Source organism: Pholis gunnellus (assembly GCF_910591455.1).
Source record: "Pholis gunnellus genome assembly, chromosome: 9".
NCBI lineage: Eukaryota > Metazoa > Chordata > Actinopteri > Perciformes > Pholidae > Pholis > Pholis gunnellus.
This window is the reverse complement of record NC_136535.1, coordinates 16,104,359-16,124,208: the sequence shown is the minus strand read 5'-3', so window position 1 is coordinate 16,124,208 and position 19,850 is coordinate 16,104,359. Positions and strand designations below refer to the sequence as shown.

General features: G+C 43.3%; 1 protein-coding gene across 1 annotated transcript in view; it reads right to left on the bottom strand.

The window, feature by feature from the left end:
- Positions 1 to 269: 269 nt before the first annotated feature.
- The window catches only part of LOC306701079 (septin-5-like), a 36,695-nt gene continuing 17,114 nt past the window's right edge, over positions 270 to 19,850 (bottom strand). The window contains exons 2-13 of the mRNA XM_079166315.1: positions 8,451 to 8,575; positions 7,186 to 7,518; positions 6,741 to 6,837; positions 6,537 to 6,623; positions 6,321 to 6,444; positions 6,065 to 6,199; positions 5,103 to 5,220; positions 4,878 to 4,979; positions 4,200 to 4,296; positions 3,914 to 4,076; positions 3,315 to 3,411; positions 270 to 1,865 (exon numbers count right to left, since the gene is read on the bottom strand). Of these exons, the coding sequence (XP_079022441.1) occupies positions 1,797 to 1,865; positions 3,315 to 3,411; positions 3,914 to 4,076; positions 4,200 to 4,296; positions 4,878 to 4,979; positions 5,103 to 5,220; positions 6,065 to 6,199; positions 6,321 to 6,444; positions 6,537 to 6,623; positions 6,741 to 6,837; positions 7,186 to 7,518; positions 8,451 to 8,575 (1,547 nt within the window). The 3' untranslated portion in view covers positions 270 to 1,796. The remainder of the gene's footprint in view (positions 1,866 to 3,314; positions 3,412 to 3,913; positions 4,077 to 4,199; positions 4,297 to 4,877; positions 4,980 to 5,102; positions 5,221 to 6,064; positions 6,200 to 6,320; positions 6,445 to 6,536; positions 6,624 to 6,740; positions 6,838 to 7,185; positions 7,519 to 8,450; positions 8,576 to 19,850) is intronic.

The window sequence follows — 19,850 nt, the reverse complement described above, 5'->3', positions numbered from 1 at the left end:
TAACGGACCGTTCGTGACGCTCACTAACGGTCCGTTAGTGAGCGTCACTCTAGGGGGCGGGGCCACACCTCCAGTTGTCCTAACTTTAAGTACTGCAAACTACAGTAGACTATGTCGCTTATAACACACATAGTGTGATGGTGGAAAATCTCATGTAGGATTAGTTGATTAAAATGTGTTACAGGTTAAACTCGTTTATTAAAATCAACTCATAGCATTCATTTCTTCTGACATTATCACAACATAAAAGCTAAACCCAATGTCCGATGGAGACTTGGAATTATATTCATCTTTTATTACGATATTAGAATTTGTACATATCGTCTTCTTCATTTATAAATTTATTACATAAATATACTCCAAAAAGTAGGATAACAAAAGACAAATTTAATATATAAAAAAAAAAATCAGAAACAAAAGTAATACCTGACTCCGGGACAGAAGCTCGAGGAATGTCTTCTTCTTTTTTTAACATAACAAAGGTCACACAACAATGCATTGGTTTATATTCGGAACATAGAAACGATTAGCAAAAGAATCAAGTTCAACCCATAATGTTTTTCATTACTCTTAGCTTGTCAATACAAAACTAGATTTGCACTTTGAAAAGGAAAATCAATTAAGTTGGTCATTGTTGGCTTTGGTTACGTGAAGGTAAACGTTAAGCTAAGCACACATCCAATATTTGATATCCCTTGGATATAATTATAACCAAACAAAATAAAATAAAATAAAAAATCCACCTCTCAATATATTCTCCCCAACAAAGTAGCTACATATTTCCATTGCCCATAAATAACCTTATGATCACTAAATTGATCTGCAATCTGATAAACCTTCACACAACACATGCAAAAAAAAATAAAAATACACGGCCTTTGACGCAAGCTTTCCTTACACACTCGTCTCATGCAAATCAGAGGGTCTTGTCGTATCAAAGTCCTAGTCCTCTCTACCGACTAACAGGTGTCATCAGCTCTGAACAACTCTGTTTTGGGGGAATTCTGCAGTTAATAATAGACTTCTTTGTCTTGTAAAAAAGGTGGATTATTTTAAACGCTGACATGGCAATCAGAACAGTAAGCCTTGCATTGAGTTAAGACTGGCTAACGTTGAGTGGAGCCACTAACATCCATGCTGTCAGGCAGCAGAGGTGGCGACTGTGAGAAACATGCAGACACTGATGAAGCAAAGTTTAACTGAATCTAAACTCAGATTAAGATTAAACCAAATCAACCAGCAAGAACCTCAGGTGAAGGGAAATACATATCAAACAAGCTGTGTAGTTTAAATAAAACACATAAAAGATGAAAAGCAGTACAACAAATATGTATGAGTGTAGTATAGAAAATTAAATTATTACAGTATGCTAAAAAAAAAAAAAAAGAGTAGGTCACCACATGTAAACCTCATGTCAGATGTAAAAAATAGAATAACCCTGTGATCATGTGGCTAAATACAACACCCCTCTCACCATTAAAGTCTATTCAAACAAACTGTTTCTGAACTATTTTAGAGTTTTGACAAAATAGGAAACAGTGGAGTGGAGGATCGAGTGTTTTGGCAGCAATGGTGCCGTAATGTCAGAGAGGATAGAGGGAAGCTGCAGAACATCTTACCACCTCCTTGCAGGTCCCTGATCCAAGTGTTACGTGCTGTTGGTGAGGCTGAGTGGTGGCTGGGTGGACACATAAGGGAGGTCAATGTTCTAGAAAGGAATGACGGTTTCCTGGGTCATTTTCTTTTTTTTTTTGAATCCCAGTAACAGAGAGACATGGACGCGGCGCTGTCCTGTGTTAATAGCCGTCTTTCTGAGTGTGCATTTGATCCTGGATCCTCTCCAGCATCTCCTGCATCCGCCGCAACTGTGAGGAGAGATGAGACGAATGTTAGAACCACAGTTTGATTCGACACATCCACAGGTTTACACATCTACTGTTGCAATAATGGCAGTGTGCAATCTAAGGGGTGTCAACCTTTTATACAGGCTAATTATTTACACATGACAATTCAATAGACGGCTCTTTCTACAGCACGGGACCTGTGCTGAACAACTGCAGGGAACGGCTGGCTCCTCCACATGACAGTGTATCTTGTATTACAAAGGCAGTAAAATGGGTCAAAAGACTCAAATTAAAATATTTATTCTCTCAGATTTATCTTAACATTTGTTGGAATCCAGCAAAACTGAAGGAAACACATACAGACTTGTGCCGTGATTGTGCTTTTTGTATTGCAGCATGTGTCGAATATAGACAAAATATTTCCCTTTGTCCAGTTTCCCAACACATAGTGAGAAAGTACAGCGTCACCATTATTACCGTGATTATTCTAAATTATTTTGAATAATGTCTTGTTGTCTGAACAACCCAAAAATATTCATGTTATTATAATCCAAGACGATAAAAAGTAACAAATTCTCCCATTTAAATGATTGTTGTAGCTCTGTTGTCATGTTTAACCACATTTTAATGCTGGTTACACACAAACAAAATAAAAAAGAACAACTTGAAAGAAATGATGTCTTTATTTGACAAAATAAATAGATTTAGTGGGGAGGTGGGGATAACGATCGTGATCATTCACCATTAACAGATGCATCATTGGCTTTCTTTGGTTACTATGAAAACTCACACCATGTACAATTACGTGTGTCATCTTTAGTTACTTTATCTGAAAAGTAATCCCAGTGAGAGGGTTCATACTGCATGTCAAACAAAACTCAGATACAAGGAGCCTAATAGGAATACTTTTTCATCTACAGTAATGGTATTTATCCCTCATTTCTTCTAACAAATGCCCAAAGAAACAATTTATAACATATTCAATACCAATTTTATTTAGCCTTTAAATATAATTGCTAGGGGTAAAAATGATTGTTGACTTCTAACAACACTAGTTCCTTGTATGCACCGCACCTGCCATGGACCTAGCTTTTACCAATGCAGGGTTAAACTCTCAGTGGGATTATGAGACATTGTTCTTTTCCTACCCACAGTTCAAAGGGCCAAAAGGACTTGCAAGGACAGGGGAGTCGGGGATTCGAATGTACAATTACACCAATTCATGTTTTGTAAGGCTACTCATTGTCAGCCTCAGAAAACATGATCCTTCAAAGAAAGATTATGGATTAAAAAAATACATCCGTGCGCTACAGACACTCAGAGGGCTTCATCAGAGAGATCTCTCTGATCTGGGTGTGTCTCTGCGTCGGACTGAGGCTCTGAGGGCTCATGGTGGGCAGAACTGTGTTCAGACTCGTGCTCGTGATCATATTGGTGGTGCGAGTCCGGTTGTTGTTCGGCGTGCCGTACCTCCTCGTCTTTCTCTCGGATGAGCTTTTCTGTCTCGTCAGGCACACCGGGCACCACGGGGATGGGGAAGTCTGTGCCGCTCTCCCTGGTCAGTTTACTGTAGAGAGATTAAACATTTATTGTACCACAAAGAGAGAGGCTAAAAGGCTAGATGGATCTGGATCGGACATGGCATTGGCTAATCGTAGTGACTGAGGTATTCAAGTGCATTACACGAGGCTACTAAGGATCACTGGAACATGGAACATGTTTGATACACATACTGTGTCTGTAGAGGATTATCATGGTGCCCAGAAACTATGTACACAGACACCAGGTCAAGACCAGAGCTGTGTCTGATCATCAGTGTTAAAAGTCTTCTTAGCACAATCACAAAACTGTCATCTGCACGCGTAAAGTTCTTTAAATCTAAATCTAACTAATGCTATTTGACAGACCTTGTTAAAATACCAAAAATCCATCATTTTAAATGATTTGCTCTTCAAAAACATTGGTCTTTAAATGTCTATATTTCTTATCTCTTGATATTGAAGAGTCTAATATTCCTACACTTCAGTGCAGTATGTAAAGGACCCCCCTTTGCTTCAGTTTAAGCGTACTTGCGGTTGCGCTCCTTCACGACCATGCGGGTCATGTTCTGGATGCAATGGGCTCTGTAGTTCTCGTAGTGAGTCTCCCGGGTCACGTCCTTCAGATCTTGCATATGTGTGCGAACGAGCATGTTCCTCAGCTTCACGAAGTCACAGTGTGCCGAGTTCTCCACTGCAAATTTAAACTATACATTAAGCATTCTTCATAAACTGCTGATACTGAATCATGCAGGCAACGCTGACTAAAAATGTACAAATCACTTTAACTTGTGATGGAGGATGAGGGCGGGCCTACCTTCTACGATGCCCCAGGGATAGAGACGACCTCGCACCCTCTTCCCTTTGGCCTCCACCACTGTGTTGCTGCCAATCACTGCAAAGGGAATGCTTTCCTTGTTGGGAGAACAGAAAAGGAGCGTAACAATTTAAACAACGCTTCAAAGGAATCTGGCAGGGGAGGGTGTCGAAGAGGACCGGTGAGTGGTGCAGTGCAGATGTGTTTATTGTTGTTACGTTTCTACCTCTCCACATTTCCCTCCTCACTGCCACCTTTTCTTTCTTTGTCATTGCTGCGTACTGTCAAATTACTCCACTCCATATTTTTGCTATAAATAACTTCATATTCATAATCTCTATTCTTCCATCTTTTATTCCTCATTTGTCTGCTGCCGTTAACACAGCGCTCTTATCAGAGGCTACTCAAGGACGGAGGCAAAGAGAGAAACACTGGCACACAATGACTGTGTCCTTGCTGCCAGTTTATGATGCCAGGAGAGCTAAAAACAGTCGACTCATCAAGACTGTGAAGTCAGTAGTGGACTGACTTCCAAGGTCTTGTGTTACATGGTTTATATGTTGTGCATAATGTTTTTTTTGATATTATCAGAAATCAGAAAAAGAAAATGTGTAATGATGTACTTGATATTAGTCTATTCTGATTCACCTGAAGACTTCTGGCATCTCTGGCTCGTACCTTTAGCTGATGGTCCTGCTGCTTAAAGTCCTCATCCTCGTCGGAGTCACAGTCAGGGAACTGGTATATCTTGATACCGTACTGCTCGATCTCCTCTCGGATCTACGGGGCAACAGACGGCAGACAAAGTACAGAGTGAAAACACGCAGTTTGAGTGTAAAAGCAGTGACGGTTTCATTTCAGGGATGAAGAGTTTTGTCATTAGTGAACTGGGAGCAGCCTTGCCTTGAATTTCTTTTTCTTGACCTCAGCAGGGGTGAGTGTGTCTGCTTTGGCCAAAATGGGGACGATGTTAACCTTCTCATGGAGAGCTTTCATAAATTCCACATCCAAAGGCCGGAGGCTGGAGGAGATATGAAACATACATAAAGTACAGTGAGACACAATACCCTCAAAGTGAACTAATACTATGTCTATCACTGAGACATCTTGAAAACAGATAAACAGATTTTCTTTGGGACCAATAATGCATCTTGGTGATGATCAAGATGTTCTTCTGCCAATAAAAATGTTAGTTTTGAGCCTGACTGTAATTACATGCTAGCAGCCCAAAGACATTGATTTGCAGACATAAGATGATGTCTCCTGTTCGTCAGCGGTGGCAGAGGTTTGCTCTCTCAGTGACCTCTTGGTCTCTAATGAGTAATGACTGATGCTCATCAACAGAGGGGGCAGTTTCTCTATCACTGCACTTTAAGAATGAATCTGCAGCAATACTTTAAGGTTGACAGCAAATTGGTCCTTTAATGAGCACACAGTGATGTGGAACAGTGCATGTGCACAACTGCAGCAAAAAGCACCACATCAGCACAAACAAATGATTAGAGTGAAACTTCTGCACTGGATTCACCTGAAGGCGGCGGAGAGCTGTTTTAACTCTAGGCAGGAGGCCACCGCATTAACAATTTATGGGACTGACTGAGCTGCAAGTAAATACTGGTACACTAGAGATTTACGATAAAACTGAATACTTATGTGGTTGTGTTTGTGCAGGAAATAAAAAGTTGTATATTAGCATGCATGTAATTTAGGGAACGTCAAAGGCAGTCACTGGTCTGATGTAAATGCCGGCAGCACAGAGTTCACCACTGCAGCAGAAAGAGGTTAACACGCCCCGTTATTAGGGGCGATAAAAGAGACAGAGGAGGCTAACTCATCCCTAGGAGAGCACGGAGGATTTGTCATACCCGTGACCAAAGGGTGAGATGAAATAGAGGCAGCAGTGCACGCGGTTGTCCTGGATGTTCTTGCGGTTGAGGCCACTCTCGTCCCTGAAGTACTGCTCAAACTGCTGGTCGATGTAGTCGGCCACTGACTTCCAGCTAGAGCAGAAACACACGGGGACAGTCAGTCTCGCAGGCAATGCACACACACGGCACAGACCCGAAAATGGTTGCTTTCTTTCCTATCAGGTATTTCATGAAAAGATGTTTGACATTGTACCATTCTGTGTTGTTTACAGCATCCCCAAACCCAGGGGTGTCCACGATGGTGAGCTTCAGTTTGACACCTTTCTCTTCTATATCCACCGTGTGTTTGGTGATTTCTACTGTTTGTGTGATGCGCTCTACGGGAAAGGACACAAACAGACCACTGTAGGGCAACTATCTAATAAAACAACAACAACAAAAAGTACATCACAAGCTGTGGCTCCCTCACCTTCAGCATTGAGCAGCTTCCTATCTTTATAAAGATCTGTGAGAAAGAGACTGTTGACCAGGGTGGACTTTCCCAGGCCAGACTCCCCTTCAAACGAAGAACAACAAAGAAGTAAAGAGCAAGGTCGAAGTCTTCTCGGTCTCTTCAAAGCCAAAAGGTGGGCTTAAGATCAAAATGTCTGCTAATGTGCAAACGAGGACTTACCTGCCACCATGAGCGTGAAGTCAAATCCCTTCTTCACCGACTTGCGGTGAACCTGGTTTGGCAGCGTTGCAAAACCCACGTACTCCTTGTCCTGGTCCTGAAAAACAACACAGAAAGATGAAATAATACATCAGGGAAGCACACACTACCCTGAATATATGACTAGAACTAGACAGCTCTGTTATCAACCGCTCCAAAACACCTAAATAAACACCAAATGAAGAAGCATCACTACCATCTCACAGCCCTAATCACAACCTATTCCACCAGAGGAATATAAGCACAAATCTACCTTTTTTTGTTATAGCACATAAAGCAACATATTACAGCTCAGTCACATCCTCTGAACCTTCTCCACCAGCACACAAACAACATCGCCTCCACAGCAGAACTGAACCACACAGGTCTTGTTCATCCTTTCTGGGGTTTCCTGACCCTGCGTTACCTCGTTATTGTTGTACGGGTCATATCGGCCCCAGGGACTCTTGGGCCTGGGGACTGACGACAAGTCAAACTCCACACTTTTGCTCGGCGGCACACTGGGCTCTGAACATGAACCCGACTCCGCCCGGCCCGCCACAGGGGGGGGCAGATGTGACGGAGTCTGAGGGCGGTCTTTGCCCTCAGCTTCCCCGTCTGCGTCATCAGGCTCATGGCCGTGATGGTGGTGGTGGTGGTGGTGGTGGTCATGTGTGTGGTCACGGTGGCCGTGCCCTCCTTGGTGGTGAGGGTCTTGCATAATGTTCTCCACCTCTGAGTCGTCTGAATGGCTTGAATGCTACAGAGACACCACGGTTGAAGGGGGCGGACGAGGCGGAGGAGAGGAACGGGTGGAAACAAAAAAAACACAGGGCGGAGTGGAAAGTTCAGGTTTCATTGTGGAAGGGGAAGGGAATCGAGATCCAGAGGGTGGAAAATGAACACTTTTAGAAACGGTGGCAATATTTCATGGTGACGTAAAATAATGCGACATGAAAGGCACAGCTGGTTATCACGGCCCATCATCATTAATGAGGATGGATCACGTTAGGTGAGCAATAACACCAGACGTGTGTCTCGGTGTAGTCGTGTGTTATTTCATTACGATGAAACTAATATTGAATAAGCTGTGATACTTGGACATGCATGTAATTGTACATTCCTGGAAGCAGAGAGTGAGTTTTTCCTACATCATGGATTATAAATCTCCTGAGCACTTCATAAATTCTGCAGCGCTAATGTGAGGCCAAAAGGTTTTCTTCATGGTTGTTATTAGAGGACAGGCATTAGGGCACATGAGTTCACTCTTATACACACTAAGCTATCAGAAATAAAGCTAAAATTAAAAGTTAAAAAGGAACTTTTTTTCCTGTAAGAGGATACACAGCTGAAGTGTAGGATGATGTGCATATGCTGGACTCCAGTTACCACAAACTAAAGTCTCCCTGCTAGTCGAGCACAAAGATAAATTATGCAGTGGTCCTCAGAAAGCAATGAGGCAATTTCAATTCAGCAGTAGGCCCGAACTGTGACTCATGTTATGTTTACGCCCCATGTACGAGCTAAGGGGTAAAAGTACGGGGCAGAACTTAAACTTATAAAATACTAGTCTGTATGAAAAATATCTATATATTGCGTTTGCTGAGGCTCAACAGGTTAAGTTGCCCAAATAACATAAATTCTGCCACTACAGGGGGGATTTAACAAGGAGTTTTTTTGGGGCGGTGTCACTGGTACCTGTTCAGCATCATGGTCCCTGCTGTGATTGGGGGAGGCAGGGCAGGAGTCATGCTCGTCTGATGAAGAGTGAGCCTCGTGGTCACTGTCCTCCATTGCAACTGGGGCTAGAGTGCACTCTGCAATCTCCAACCAGAAGGGCGCACACATGCGGAGAGGTTTACCAGGACAAAGGGGGACAGGGAGGGTCGCCATGAGGAAATAAGGTGCGTGAGGTTCAAGAGCCGGGGGCAACGGGACAAAAGGAGGGAACGATCGGGAAAGACGATAAAACAAGACGGAAGAGGAAAAGAAAATAAATTAAATAAAGCAAAAGTTACGACATACAAAAACAACAACACACCATTTACCAGAGGAAATGGTGTGATTGCAGTGCAGATAAGAGGAACCAGAGAGAGATGATTGAGCGATGCTTAATGGCATTTTGACACCAGACCATTCAGTGTTTCAGGCACCAACAATGCACCAGTCCAGCCCAGTGTCAGTGTCAACAGATAAGATCATATGTGCCAGCTGCATAATGCAGGGAGTCTTTGAAAGTTTGATGAAGAGCAAAGGAAAAGATGCCGAGTCACACTTCTGCCAAAGGGTGTCAGGTATTTAGAGCCGCTCTGGAGTCAATAGTCACCATTTGTTTTATTCGCTTACATGGTAATATCCCCACTCTGAAGTATTTTAAGTCCGAAGTTAAATTTCGACAGATTGTTAAGTTTGATATCCCTCCATCAATGTAAACCTCACATGTAATCTTTCACCCGTACACGGTTCGTGTCCTCCGTCCGCGGCCTACAGTTTTAATTAAGCTGGGATGTAGAGCTTTAGGGCAGAGGAGAAATTGATAGTTTCACAGTTTGAAAACCAGTGACCTGCTTTCCTGTGCTACAATCAAAGCACAGAGATCAATGTCCAACATGGCGGATCCTGTGACCCACATAAAAAAGATGGTCGATCGCAAAGCTCGGACAACTTTGGAGCAGAATCGCCGACAACATTATAATTCAATTTCCCTCTTTCTGTTTGATTTTGGTGTTGAAAAAGCAAACTGGTTGAGAGAACCAAGATCATCAGATGTAATCTCTTGTTAAAATCACAACTGCCGTGCCTACAGAAACAACATCAAACCACTAAAGCCTTCATCTTTAGAAAAGCAGATCCCAAAAGTTGCATCACAGACTCTCAGACCCCCCCCCCCCGTCTACACAGAGCCTCACCTGTGGTACCTTTAATCAGCACGTAAAGCCTCTTCTTCTTCTTCTTCTTCTTGCCTCTGCGTTCACTGCTCGTTATGCCCGCTCCAGCAGGAAGCAGAAACCAGAGGCTCCAGCATTTATACGCCTCCATCCCAGAGGACACAGGGACCTTCAGCCCCATCGAGCTACTCGGTGTGCCCCCCCCCCCCCCCCAGAACTGATCAGCAGAACTAACGAGCTACGCATCACCGTTCACACCAAGAACACGCTTCATGATGCTGAATCTAGCAGTATAGAGCTCTTTACGAGACACACGCGGACAATTAATGCTATTCTCCAACATACGTACACATTGCTGGGGTTCAGTAAAGAGTCATAACAAACCTCTACGGTGAATACAACCTGTGTATCCAACCAAGCGCCACTTGAGCTGCTTAGCATCCCCATCATAATCAAAAAATTATATATCAAACACAACCTGCTATGCTAATGAATTCACTAATTAAGCTTATAAATAAATGAATTAGAAACTATTTAAATACCAACGTGCTTTGCCTTCATGCTCCACATTAAGCATTGAGGAGATTTCCTCATTCACATGCAAATTTAAGCAGCAAGTTGCTCCAACAATTGCAATCCGACCGTCTCCTCCGCGGGGTGTTTGTCTTCATAAGACACACACACGATGACGTGGTGTCTGGGATAAAACCACACACACACTTATTATTCATGTTTAGCAGCAGATGAAACACTTTGAAACATTTCTCCATTTTTTTATGCCGCATTATAAACTTCAAACCTTTACATTTACGTTATCTTCTTGAGGAGTGTGTGTGTGTGTGTGTATCTTTCCCTCAGTGGCCTTTGTGAATGTGGACCCTACCTTCTGAGCTGGGTCAGAGGTTTCCCTCCTCTCAGCCACACATGCTATCTGGTTACACATTCTTTAAGTCTACGTGAGGCATCGCTGTGTGCAGGTACTGGATTCTCTTTCCACTGAGCACTCTGAAGTCAAAAACTGGAACGCGATGCCACATCTTCCTCTCCAACCGAACCAGCCAGGTTATCGGTCCGTGAGGTTATTAGTCTTGATAGTTAAGGTAAAAATACACAGTTACAGCAGAAAGGGTTTAAGGCACTCAAGAAGAGAAGGAATTCTCCGGGTTCGACATTAGTATTAGCGTTCCCTCCTGGAGGAGAGCGACGACGGGAGAATTGTTACGCTTGAGTAATCTCAGAAGTTCAGTTGAGAGGAGAGATTTGATCCGATTTCTTACTGTGAGAACTTTTTCCACACGCAAACATTTCCACTAGTCCAGAGCTTTATGAAGCCCGTTTCTCCCGTCACACAGAAGCAGTTTAACACTCGATCCTTTGCTGGAATTTAATCCCACTGAATTGCTCTTTTGCGTCACTCGCTGAACTCCAGTTTTCCACAGATCAACCGCAGGTGGAGGTCTGACTGTGCAGGGACTTGTGCTATAACTGTTCAACTCTCCCAAAATGAGTCAAAAACTAATATCACAAATGCTAAACGGCCCCATTAAGCCAGTCAAATAAAAACTACACGATCGTTCTTTACTTTGTTGTATTTCTTCCAATGAAGCTGCTCGTTACATAAATAACACTTTGAATTGTAAGTCAATCCGACATGCCAAAGTTTATTATCATAATTTAAGGTATTAGTGTTTTGAACAACAACAACAACAAGATCACACCGTCTAGGACGGATATAGACGAGTGCAGCTAATTACTTCTCTGCATGATCCATTTATACTTTCCATGTTATGCTATTGGTCCATATATATTCCAATAAAATATCCACTGATGTTTCCTTTAAGTCGACCTGCTCCCATTAAGACCAATAGCGTGCGTTTCTCTCTCTTTTGACATTTTAAACATTTTCCGTCCTAATTTTGACCTCACCTGATGAATCAGATCCATCATTTATATAATGAATACACATTTTTAAATATCAGTAATATTGTATAGGTCTGGATAGGTCTATATTCCATCCTGACATTGTTATTAGCATAGTTTTAACAATAAAAAGTTTTAACAATAAAAACTATATATTCGCGTTGTTCCCTCCCTGCTCAGACGGCATGCTTCTATCATGCATGAATTGTAGTTTTTTTGTGTGTTTTTGCGCATAGTTAAGTGTCAAATACTCTAATATCATCCAAAGTCAAACATCTACTATCTGCCAACAATCTATATCTGTGTTGTGCACGGCCACTACCAGATCACAGCCAATAGAAAAGCAAAGTCAGGCTATGGTGTGTGTAGCAGATAAATCAATATACTTGGGAAACACATGATTGACGGTCCATACAAACATCAATCCAGCTCTGGTGAGCCATAACAACACAGAAAACACATCAGTCACTATTCCTTTCAAAATAAAAAACATGGTCTGTCAATTAAAAGTAAGAGAACCAACAAGACACTGTGGCTTAACTTTGGGTACGATTGCATCTTTGCAATATTAATTAGATGATGATGTCTTCTGTATCTAGAAAGAACCGTAATGGGCTCTGACATCAATTTCACACATTTCCATTCGGTGGCCTCACAGAGTCTCCCACTGGAACGAGCCACAGCTGAGACCTGAACCAATTACAATTTCCATAACTAGCCAAACTGACATTTCCGTTCCTCTTGAGGGTTTGGTCCACCGTGACTAATAAGCAACCTTTATCAGCTGTGATGCCATGCAGAGTTTTGAAAAAAAGGATAAATAAGCCTCAGACCCGGTGAAACCACATGGGGCTGGTTCAGGTCCAGAGCGGCTTAATAAAGCTGAGGCCCTGGAGCGAGACACATGGACAAAAACACAACTTCAGGACAACTTTGATACAAACACGCCTACACATACAGTGACACAACTCAAGCCTACTTGGCTTTAAATACTTCCTCACATTACTTCAAACATTTTTTACATAGTTAAATAAATTAGACATAAAGATATGTGGACAGGAACATTAAGTCCTAATGAAAGCATCTGTCTTGGTCAACAGCTGCAGCACATGAGTCGGTGCCTCTTTAACGGACTCTGATGCTGAACTTAATCTTGTGCTCAATCTAAGATCTGCGCTCTGGAGGAGATGCTGGCCTGGAATGTCCCGTTTGTCATGTGAATTGAATAAAGTGGAGCTATAGCAGAGTATTTGACCACAGAGCAGTTTATTGCGTACACAGGGATACCATACTTTTAATGAAATTTAATAAGCAGTCTGAGGGGCAAATGGCAGGTTGCTGCACGACTACAGAAACAAATGCCCTTTCAGTGAAAAGCGTATCAAGGAGACCATTGTAAGGCTCTTGAGTATGTCAGAGACTTGTGGGACGTTCTATGGAGGAGACTAGAGCCCATGATAGTCCCTGAGAAACAATCGAAGGACATGAAACCCGTTTCAACCTAAACACTTTGTGTGGTTTGCTCCGCTGCTTTGTTAGTGTTGGATCGTGGTAGTGGTTTTGGCTGCCACAGTGCTGACGGATGATGATTTGTTGCATGAAACACAGCAGCTCTCTGGGGGGGGGGGGGGGGGCCCACTTGGAATGCTCCCTGTACGACATGGGAAATGCAATCAGAAGTCATAAAGAAAGTATACGCCGTGTTGTTATTGACCTTCTATGATGAAAGCAGATTTCAGCTTGGGACGAAATGCAGTCGACAGAGTCATTTATAATCCAGCTGCAATAATTACAGCGCCATTACTCAATGAATGCTAAATCATTTTTTGCCTTGGCAAGCTTCGCCCCTGCTGGCAGGAATGCTTCCTTAAACTTGGAGGCTGCTCAAGTGTGGGAGATGGAGCACACAGTGCAGTAACCGATTTGTGTGCACTGATCTTAAGCTCCTGTTGCATTTGAGACAGCCTTTCAAGAAACAAGCATGAATATAAATGTGGATATTCAAAGGCATTCACCAGAAACAACGCTCAGTGTTTATCCCTATTTTAAAGAAGTGAATGTTGTGGAAAGCAAAAGGCTGAATATCAGTGAGGTTTCCCCTTGTGGAGATGCCAGTAGCAGGTGGTGAAGTGAGCCATGTGCACCCTGTGTGAATGCTGTGGTTGTTTGGACAGTTATAGCAGGACTCTGTGTGGAGCTGGCTCAGTGCAGAGGGAGAGAGGAAGACAGAGAGAGACAGAGAGAGAGAGAAAGAGGGAGAGAGACAGAGACAGAGACAGACAGAGAGAGAGAGAGAGACAGAGACAGAGACAGACAGAGAGAGAGAGAGAGAGGGAGAGACAGAGAGAGGTGCCAAACCATCCGAGATTAACCAGTGAACGCCGTCACCCAGCCAGAGAAATAGTCCCCCTTCACCACACACTTCCACAATAGAGCTGATCAATTTCCACGTGACCCTAACTCCACATATTTGGTGAAACATAAAACACAATTAAGAGTTTCTCTTCAGGTTCAAACTCACAGGACGGTCACAGGAAGATAAAGAGATGCCAGTACACTACAGGAACCTGCATCTCTGCCCCAAATGAATTCCTGTCAGTGTCTTGAGTGTCTCTGATGGTGGAAGACTCTCTCAATGCATTAAGCCGTCACATCGGATCAATACACGTGTGCTCTAACATCTTAGAGGTGGACAGCAGGGAAAAAGCTCAACACTGTGTTTCTGCAGTCATGTGGAAAACTAAAAACCTCTCAGTAGCTCAGCAGAAAAATCATCATTATTTATATGTTCATAGAGTAAAAAGCCATGTCACATGTCCCGCTCACATGTGGATAATCTGTACTCTGACACATGTGTATGTGCTACAGAGGGGAAACCTGCAGCCACAGACGACCATGTTGGACAGCTCGAAAGAAAGAAACACAGAGCGGCCCACAAACACAGCGATATACTTAATTGCAGGGTCAGCTAGAAGAAAAGCAACAAGCACATACCTCTGTATCCCCGTTTGTTTCTGTGTTTGCTGCCATGTCATCCGTTCGGAACCAGTATTCCTTCAGTTCCACCAGACAGCCAGACAAGAGACAGAAACCAGTAAAAAAAGAGGCCTTTGGAAAGCTGCAGAGTGAGTGTCACTTCTTTAGCTTCAGGGCACCCCACGTTACATAAGCACACCTATTTTCTCTGCCTCACCAATCAGATGGCATCCAGTTCTCTTCCACCCCCCCCCCCCCACCCCACACACACTTGGACTGGAAACCTCTTTTTTTTTTTTTTTTTAAACAGGTACACCATCGATCTCTGCCACTCTGCATCTGCAGGATTTCAATAGCCCCGCCCCGCTCTCGTGTTTTGGCCAATCTGCTGCCGATATGCAGATGAGCTGAAATGACGGCAGACCGTGTCTGCAGAGGGCGTCCTGGCTTTAGGAAGGTGACGCAACATCTGCCCTGTCACCTTGCTGCAAGCCTGTCGTGCCCTAAATCCCACACTAATAATATAATCAACCGGTACAGAAATCAACTACTACTGAAATAATAATGTGGAAACATGAATCAATCGGTCAAATTAAAAAAATCAAAGATATGGGAAAAACAACAGCAGTATGCACAAGACTGCTTACAATGGCTGTCACATCAAACCCAGACCCTCCAGCTGGCAATACCAGGACCAGAGTGGTACAAGAGGAATCTGTGTGTGTGTGTGTGTGTGTTCATTCATGGTGGGGAGGAGAGGTGACTTGTGGCCTACATGCTACAAATAATCTTTTTATCTAATACACTCTCTCTCACACACACACACACACACACACACACACACACACACACACACACACACACACACACACACACACACACACACACACACACACACACACACACACACACACACACACACACACTTAAAATGGGCCACAAAGCCTTTCCATTAATCTTGATTGATCTCTGAGCTTTGCAAGTCTTACAATACTCACACATTCTTAAGGAATCAGGGTTTTGTGATTAAGTCATTGCTTTGGATGTCGTAGAGAAAGTGAATGAGCTTAATGAGTCTCATCTAGATACTGCATGGCTTGCAAAAAGAGATGTTTTAGAGGCCGTGACTTGTCTAAACCACAAAGACAGAGATCTGGTTTGAAAAGTTCAGCTTGTGTCTGGGATATGATCTCCAGTAGTTCAGTTCAACATGAGGAAGAGAGGAAGAGAGGAAGAGAGAGAGAGAGAAAAAGAAACACAATTTAGCCAAGAATTCATTTTCTGCCTGTGGGAGGAAGAACTAAACGTAACACGATCCCAATCTTAATAGCTCACAATGCAAAGTGTGCCAACTTACACAGCAGTAATGACTACCGTAAGTAGTAGACGGAGAGCAACACAAATAGTATCAGGTCAACAGACATGCCAGTCTAACAAACCACACAGGAGGCAAATCCCCTCCTAAACCCGCCCCCCCCTTAATGTGACACGTACAGAAGTAGCCTGGATGAGGGCGGGGGGCATGCATTTCGTCTTACAGACGGGAGACGATACTTCCTGTAAGGAAAGACTCGGGGGAATTCAGGTCTGCCTTAATCCTCTCTGGCTGGCCCTCATCATGAGGGTGATTATCATGGACCATCTGAAAGGGCTGACAGAGCCCGAGGGACGGATGTCTTTAGATATACAATCTCAGGCCGCACGCACACATTCAAGGACAAGCATCAACGTATACTGCATGTTGACACACACGCACACACACACACACACACAAGGGTCAGACACACCAGACATGACAGTGCCGTCTATGGTGCTGTGAGGATCACATGGCCGGCGGTAATTAAATTGTCTCTTTGTCCCTGTTTACATTGGGAGGTCGTCTGGCTCCGGTACAGCAGCACTGGAATGAGTTCCTTGATAAAAGCCAAATCAACATCTGCAGCCGACAAAACGCTGGTATTCAAAAAAAAGACTGAAGTCGACAAACCAAGAAGAGAAGGCTGATCCACAAAGCAGGACTGTCTGTGCTTAAATGCAATTTACTTGTTGTGGAGGACGCAGCTGTGCCCCATGGGAACACACAGTGGAGAGAGGGCAGTGCCACCTGCTGCTGATGACTGGAACAAACAGCTGGACTACAGACGAACAGCTGTAGACGTAGCTGTGGGTGTGTCATGCTGGCATTTATTGTTTGTACACATGTGTGTTTGGCCTTTTAGTAGCAGAGAAGCACCGGTGTTACTTCGGACATTGACGATGGTTTTGTTCCGTTAAAAAGCCACGACAGTGACTCAGCATGGAGAAGACCAGCACGCTGAACTGAAGCGCCTAAATGTATTCCTGCCATCGTTGCTGTTATTATTTACACCTGTGCTTCTCCTACTGTGACATGTCAAAATGTCTACAGAGAGAAAAACACCTACTGTTAGATAGATGCTCACAGATATGTGAAGGTATAAAACAGAAAAAAGGTTGGGCGATTTAGTTATGAATAATAATATTTCAATATATTTTACAATATAAAAACAAATGGAGAAACCTCATACAGTTAATGTTTAACAGAATCGACTGTGTGCAGCTGTTAAGCATTCCAGAAAACCTTGTACTTATTACAGTTGGCTTGATCATATGGTCATAATATGGTTTTCACTAGAAGCTGATATACATAAAGTCCACACCAGCTCTGAACACACAGACAACCTCCACCCCGAGCACCAGCAGTCCCGTGACTTAGTCTACGACACGGTGTTTAGTGCGAGTTTGAGAGGAAACTCCGGGAAAGAATGAAAACCTGTGCAGCTTGAGGTCAACAGGAAATATGCAGGAAATAAGCAGAAACTTTGAATTGGATATACATTTTTGAGAAACTGGATGAAACGTCTTAGCAGCTCAGCACTGAAGCAGATATCCACCAGGAACATAAATATCGCTCAACAATAGCGAGGAACGCTGGATCTGCTGAACTTACACTTCCTACACTTCCTCCTCCATTCAATTAAGGCTCTTTATCTGAGATGGAGAGATTCCTGTTGGAAAGCGGCTAAAGCTTTTTCTCACTTTGTTTTTTCCCCTCCTTGAGAAGGTGGCATGGTACAACAAAAGACTCATGTGGCTCTGGAGAGGGGGGGGGGGGGGGGGGGGGGGGGGTTCTGCTGTACTTGAAGAAAGGGAGAGAGGCTTTTCCAGATTAAAAGAGAGGAATTCCTTTGTTCACTTTGATTCATTTGAAATCACACAGCATATTACAATCCGCAGTCATTTACAGGTTTAGGAGGGACACAGCTAGGGATGCCAGATGTATGGGTGGTGATTTAGCTACATTTTCTCTATTTTACTCATTCATCTGGACAGAGATCTACAAAACAAATTTAGAAAAGCAGAAAATAACGCAATTATGGCCGTAAGAACGGTGTTTTGGGGCGTGTGCACCGTTCTGTTTGTAATCTTTTCCAACAGTTTGAGAAGTCTGAACTGCATCATTAGCAAGAAGCATGGACGGTATAATGTGACCTGGCTGAATTAAGAAACAATTGTTCTAAATATCAAGCAGATTTAGAGCTTATCAAAATCAGATAAGCACACACACAAGACGCTAGAATTACTCTACAGAAGCCACAACAAAGGGTCCGCTTTCATATCGCCATCTCTGGCAGAGACCTGGGTTTTTAAATGAGTTGTACTGTTTATTCTCATCCATCATTCATAATGAGAACCAGGAGTTATTACGTCCATTGGTTTCCAGTGACTTCCAGAGAGAACCCAGATTAAACTGACTTGGACCTTGTCTAGAAAGGTGCTATTGATATTTAGTAAACACCTGTGAGGCGAAAGGCGACGACAGACAGAACAAGCCCAACATCTGCTGGGCGGTGAACTCTGTTTGCCCCGGTGAAAGCAAGTCACCGGGTTGTTGTGTGGACTCGCTTCTGCAACACTGAGCTCCAGCCAGCATGACTCCCACATCACACGAACACAGGCACCACCGTGTGCGATGTGCTGGCTGCTGCCGGGCCTTATCTCAATGCTACCAAAGAGGGTGGAGTCTGAAGTCAGAGCCACAGATCTGCTGAAACAGTGTTGGCTTTGTGTCTGGAACAGATTCAATAAGAGAAATGACATCAGTGTCTGGGCTGGGTCTTCCCGTCTTGCCAAATGTGCCAATCATGTGGAAACAAACTGAAAGTAGTTTCTCAGATTCATTACTTTTGCAACCACGGATTAAGAAACCGCAGTCGTCGGTCCCCCGGGCAGGATGTGTTGGAGGCCGACTGTTCATTACAACATGAGCTTTATGCAAAAGGAGTTTGACTCCAGTGTAAAGTTGCACCGAAGGCAAAAACACCAGCCAGGGAGATAATCTGTGAAGTTCAGCTTTACTGCTACATTAACATTATCGGCCCTATTTCGTCAAATCTGAGTTTGGCGTAAAATGTAAACGTGCTTTTGTTGAGCTCTGCATTAATAAGCATTGAATGTGCGACCCAAAACCAGCAGCAGTGTGTGCACTTTAAAAACGTTTCCCAGTATCCACCCAACTAATATATACACATGTCTCCACCTTCAACCATCCGTTTGGAAGAGCAGTTCATCCATTAAACGCAGGATTGGCGAATCGCTTGCCGGCTTCTACTGTCAACATGCCAAAGTGTCAGACACTGAACCTCAAATTGCTCCTGATGGTTGTAGCTCAGTGTCTTGCGTGGCACTGTGTTCTCCCACACCACATCCATTGACACATTATCATACGATGTCCTTCTAGGGAGTTCAGCTATGAAACGGGCGTGATGTTTGTGGGAGATTAACAAGTGTCTATTGAGCTGGTTGTGGATAGCCATTGTTGTTAAATGTATCATATTGTAAGATGGAGCTGGTGTTTATGAGGCCTTTTTACAACTGGAATTAAATCTAGTTAGATTTAGCTAAACATAAAGATCTCTGCTAAACTCAGGGATCAGTAGGACAGGAGATAGTTGAGCTGACGATGGTAAAATGTACTAGTCAGCACAGAAAGGATTAAACTCTCTCATTTCATAATGTCCTTTCACAGGAAAACCTCCAACATCTGCAATAACTCAGATCGTCTCTTGGGATAAAAGATTTCAGAACTAATAGGATGAGGGATTTCTGATGCACGTTATTGCAAATGATGTCGCTGATATCAGAAATATACTAACCAAAGAAGAGGCAACACATCACTGCACAAACGGGCTTCTAGACTGCTGCGGTGAACCGTAATGTAGATTTGAGCAAAGAGCACAATGTAACACACAAACGCGTGAATACACACACGACAGGCCTTAAAGCAGAT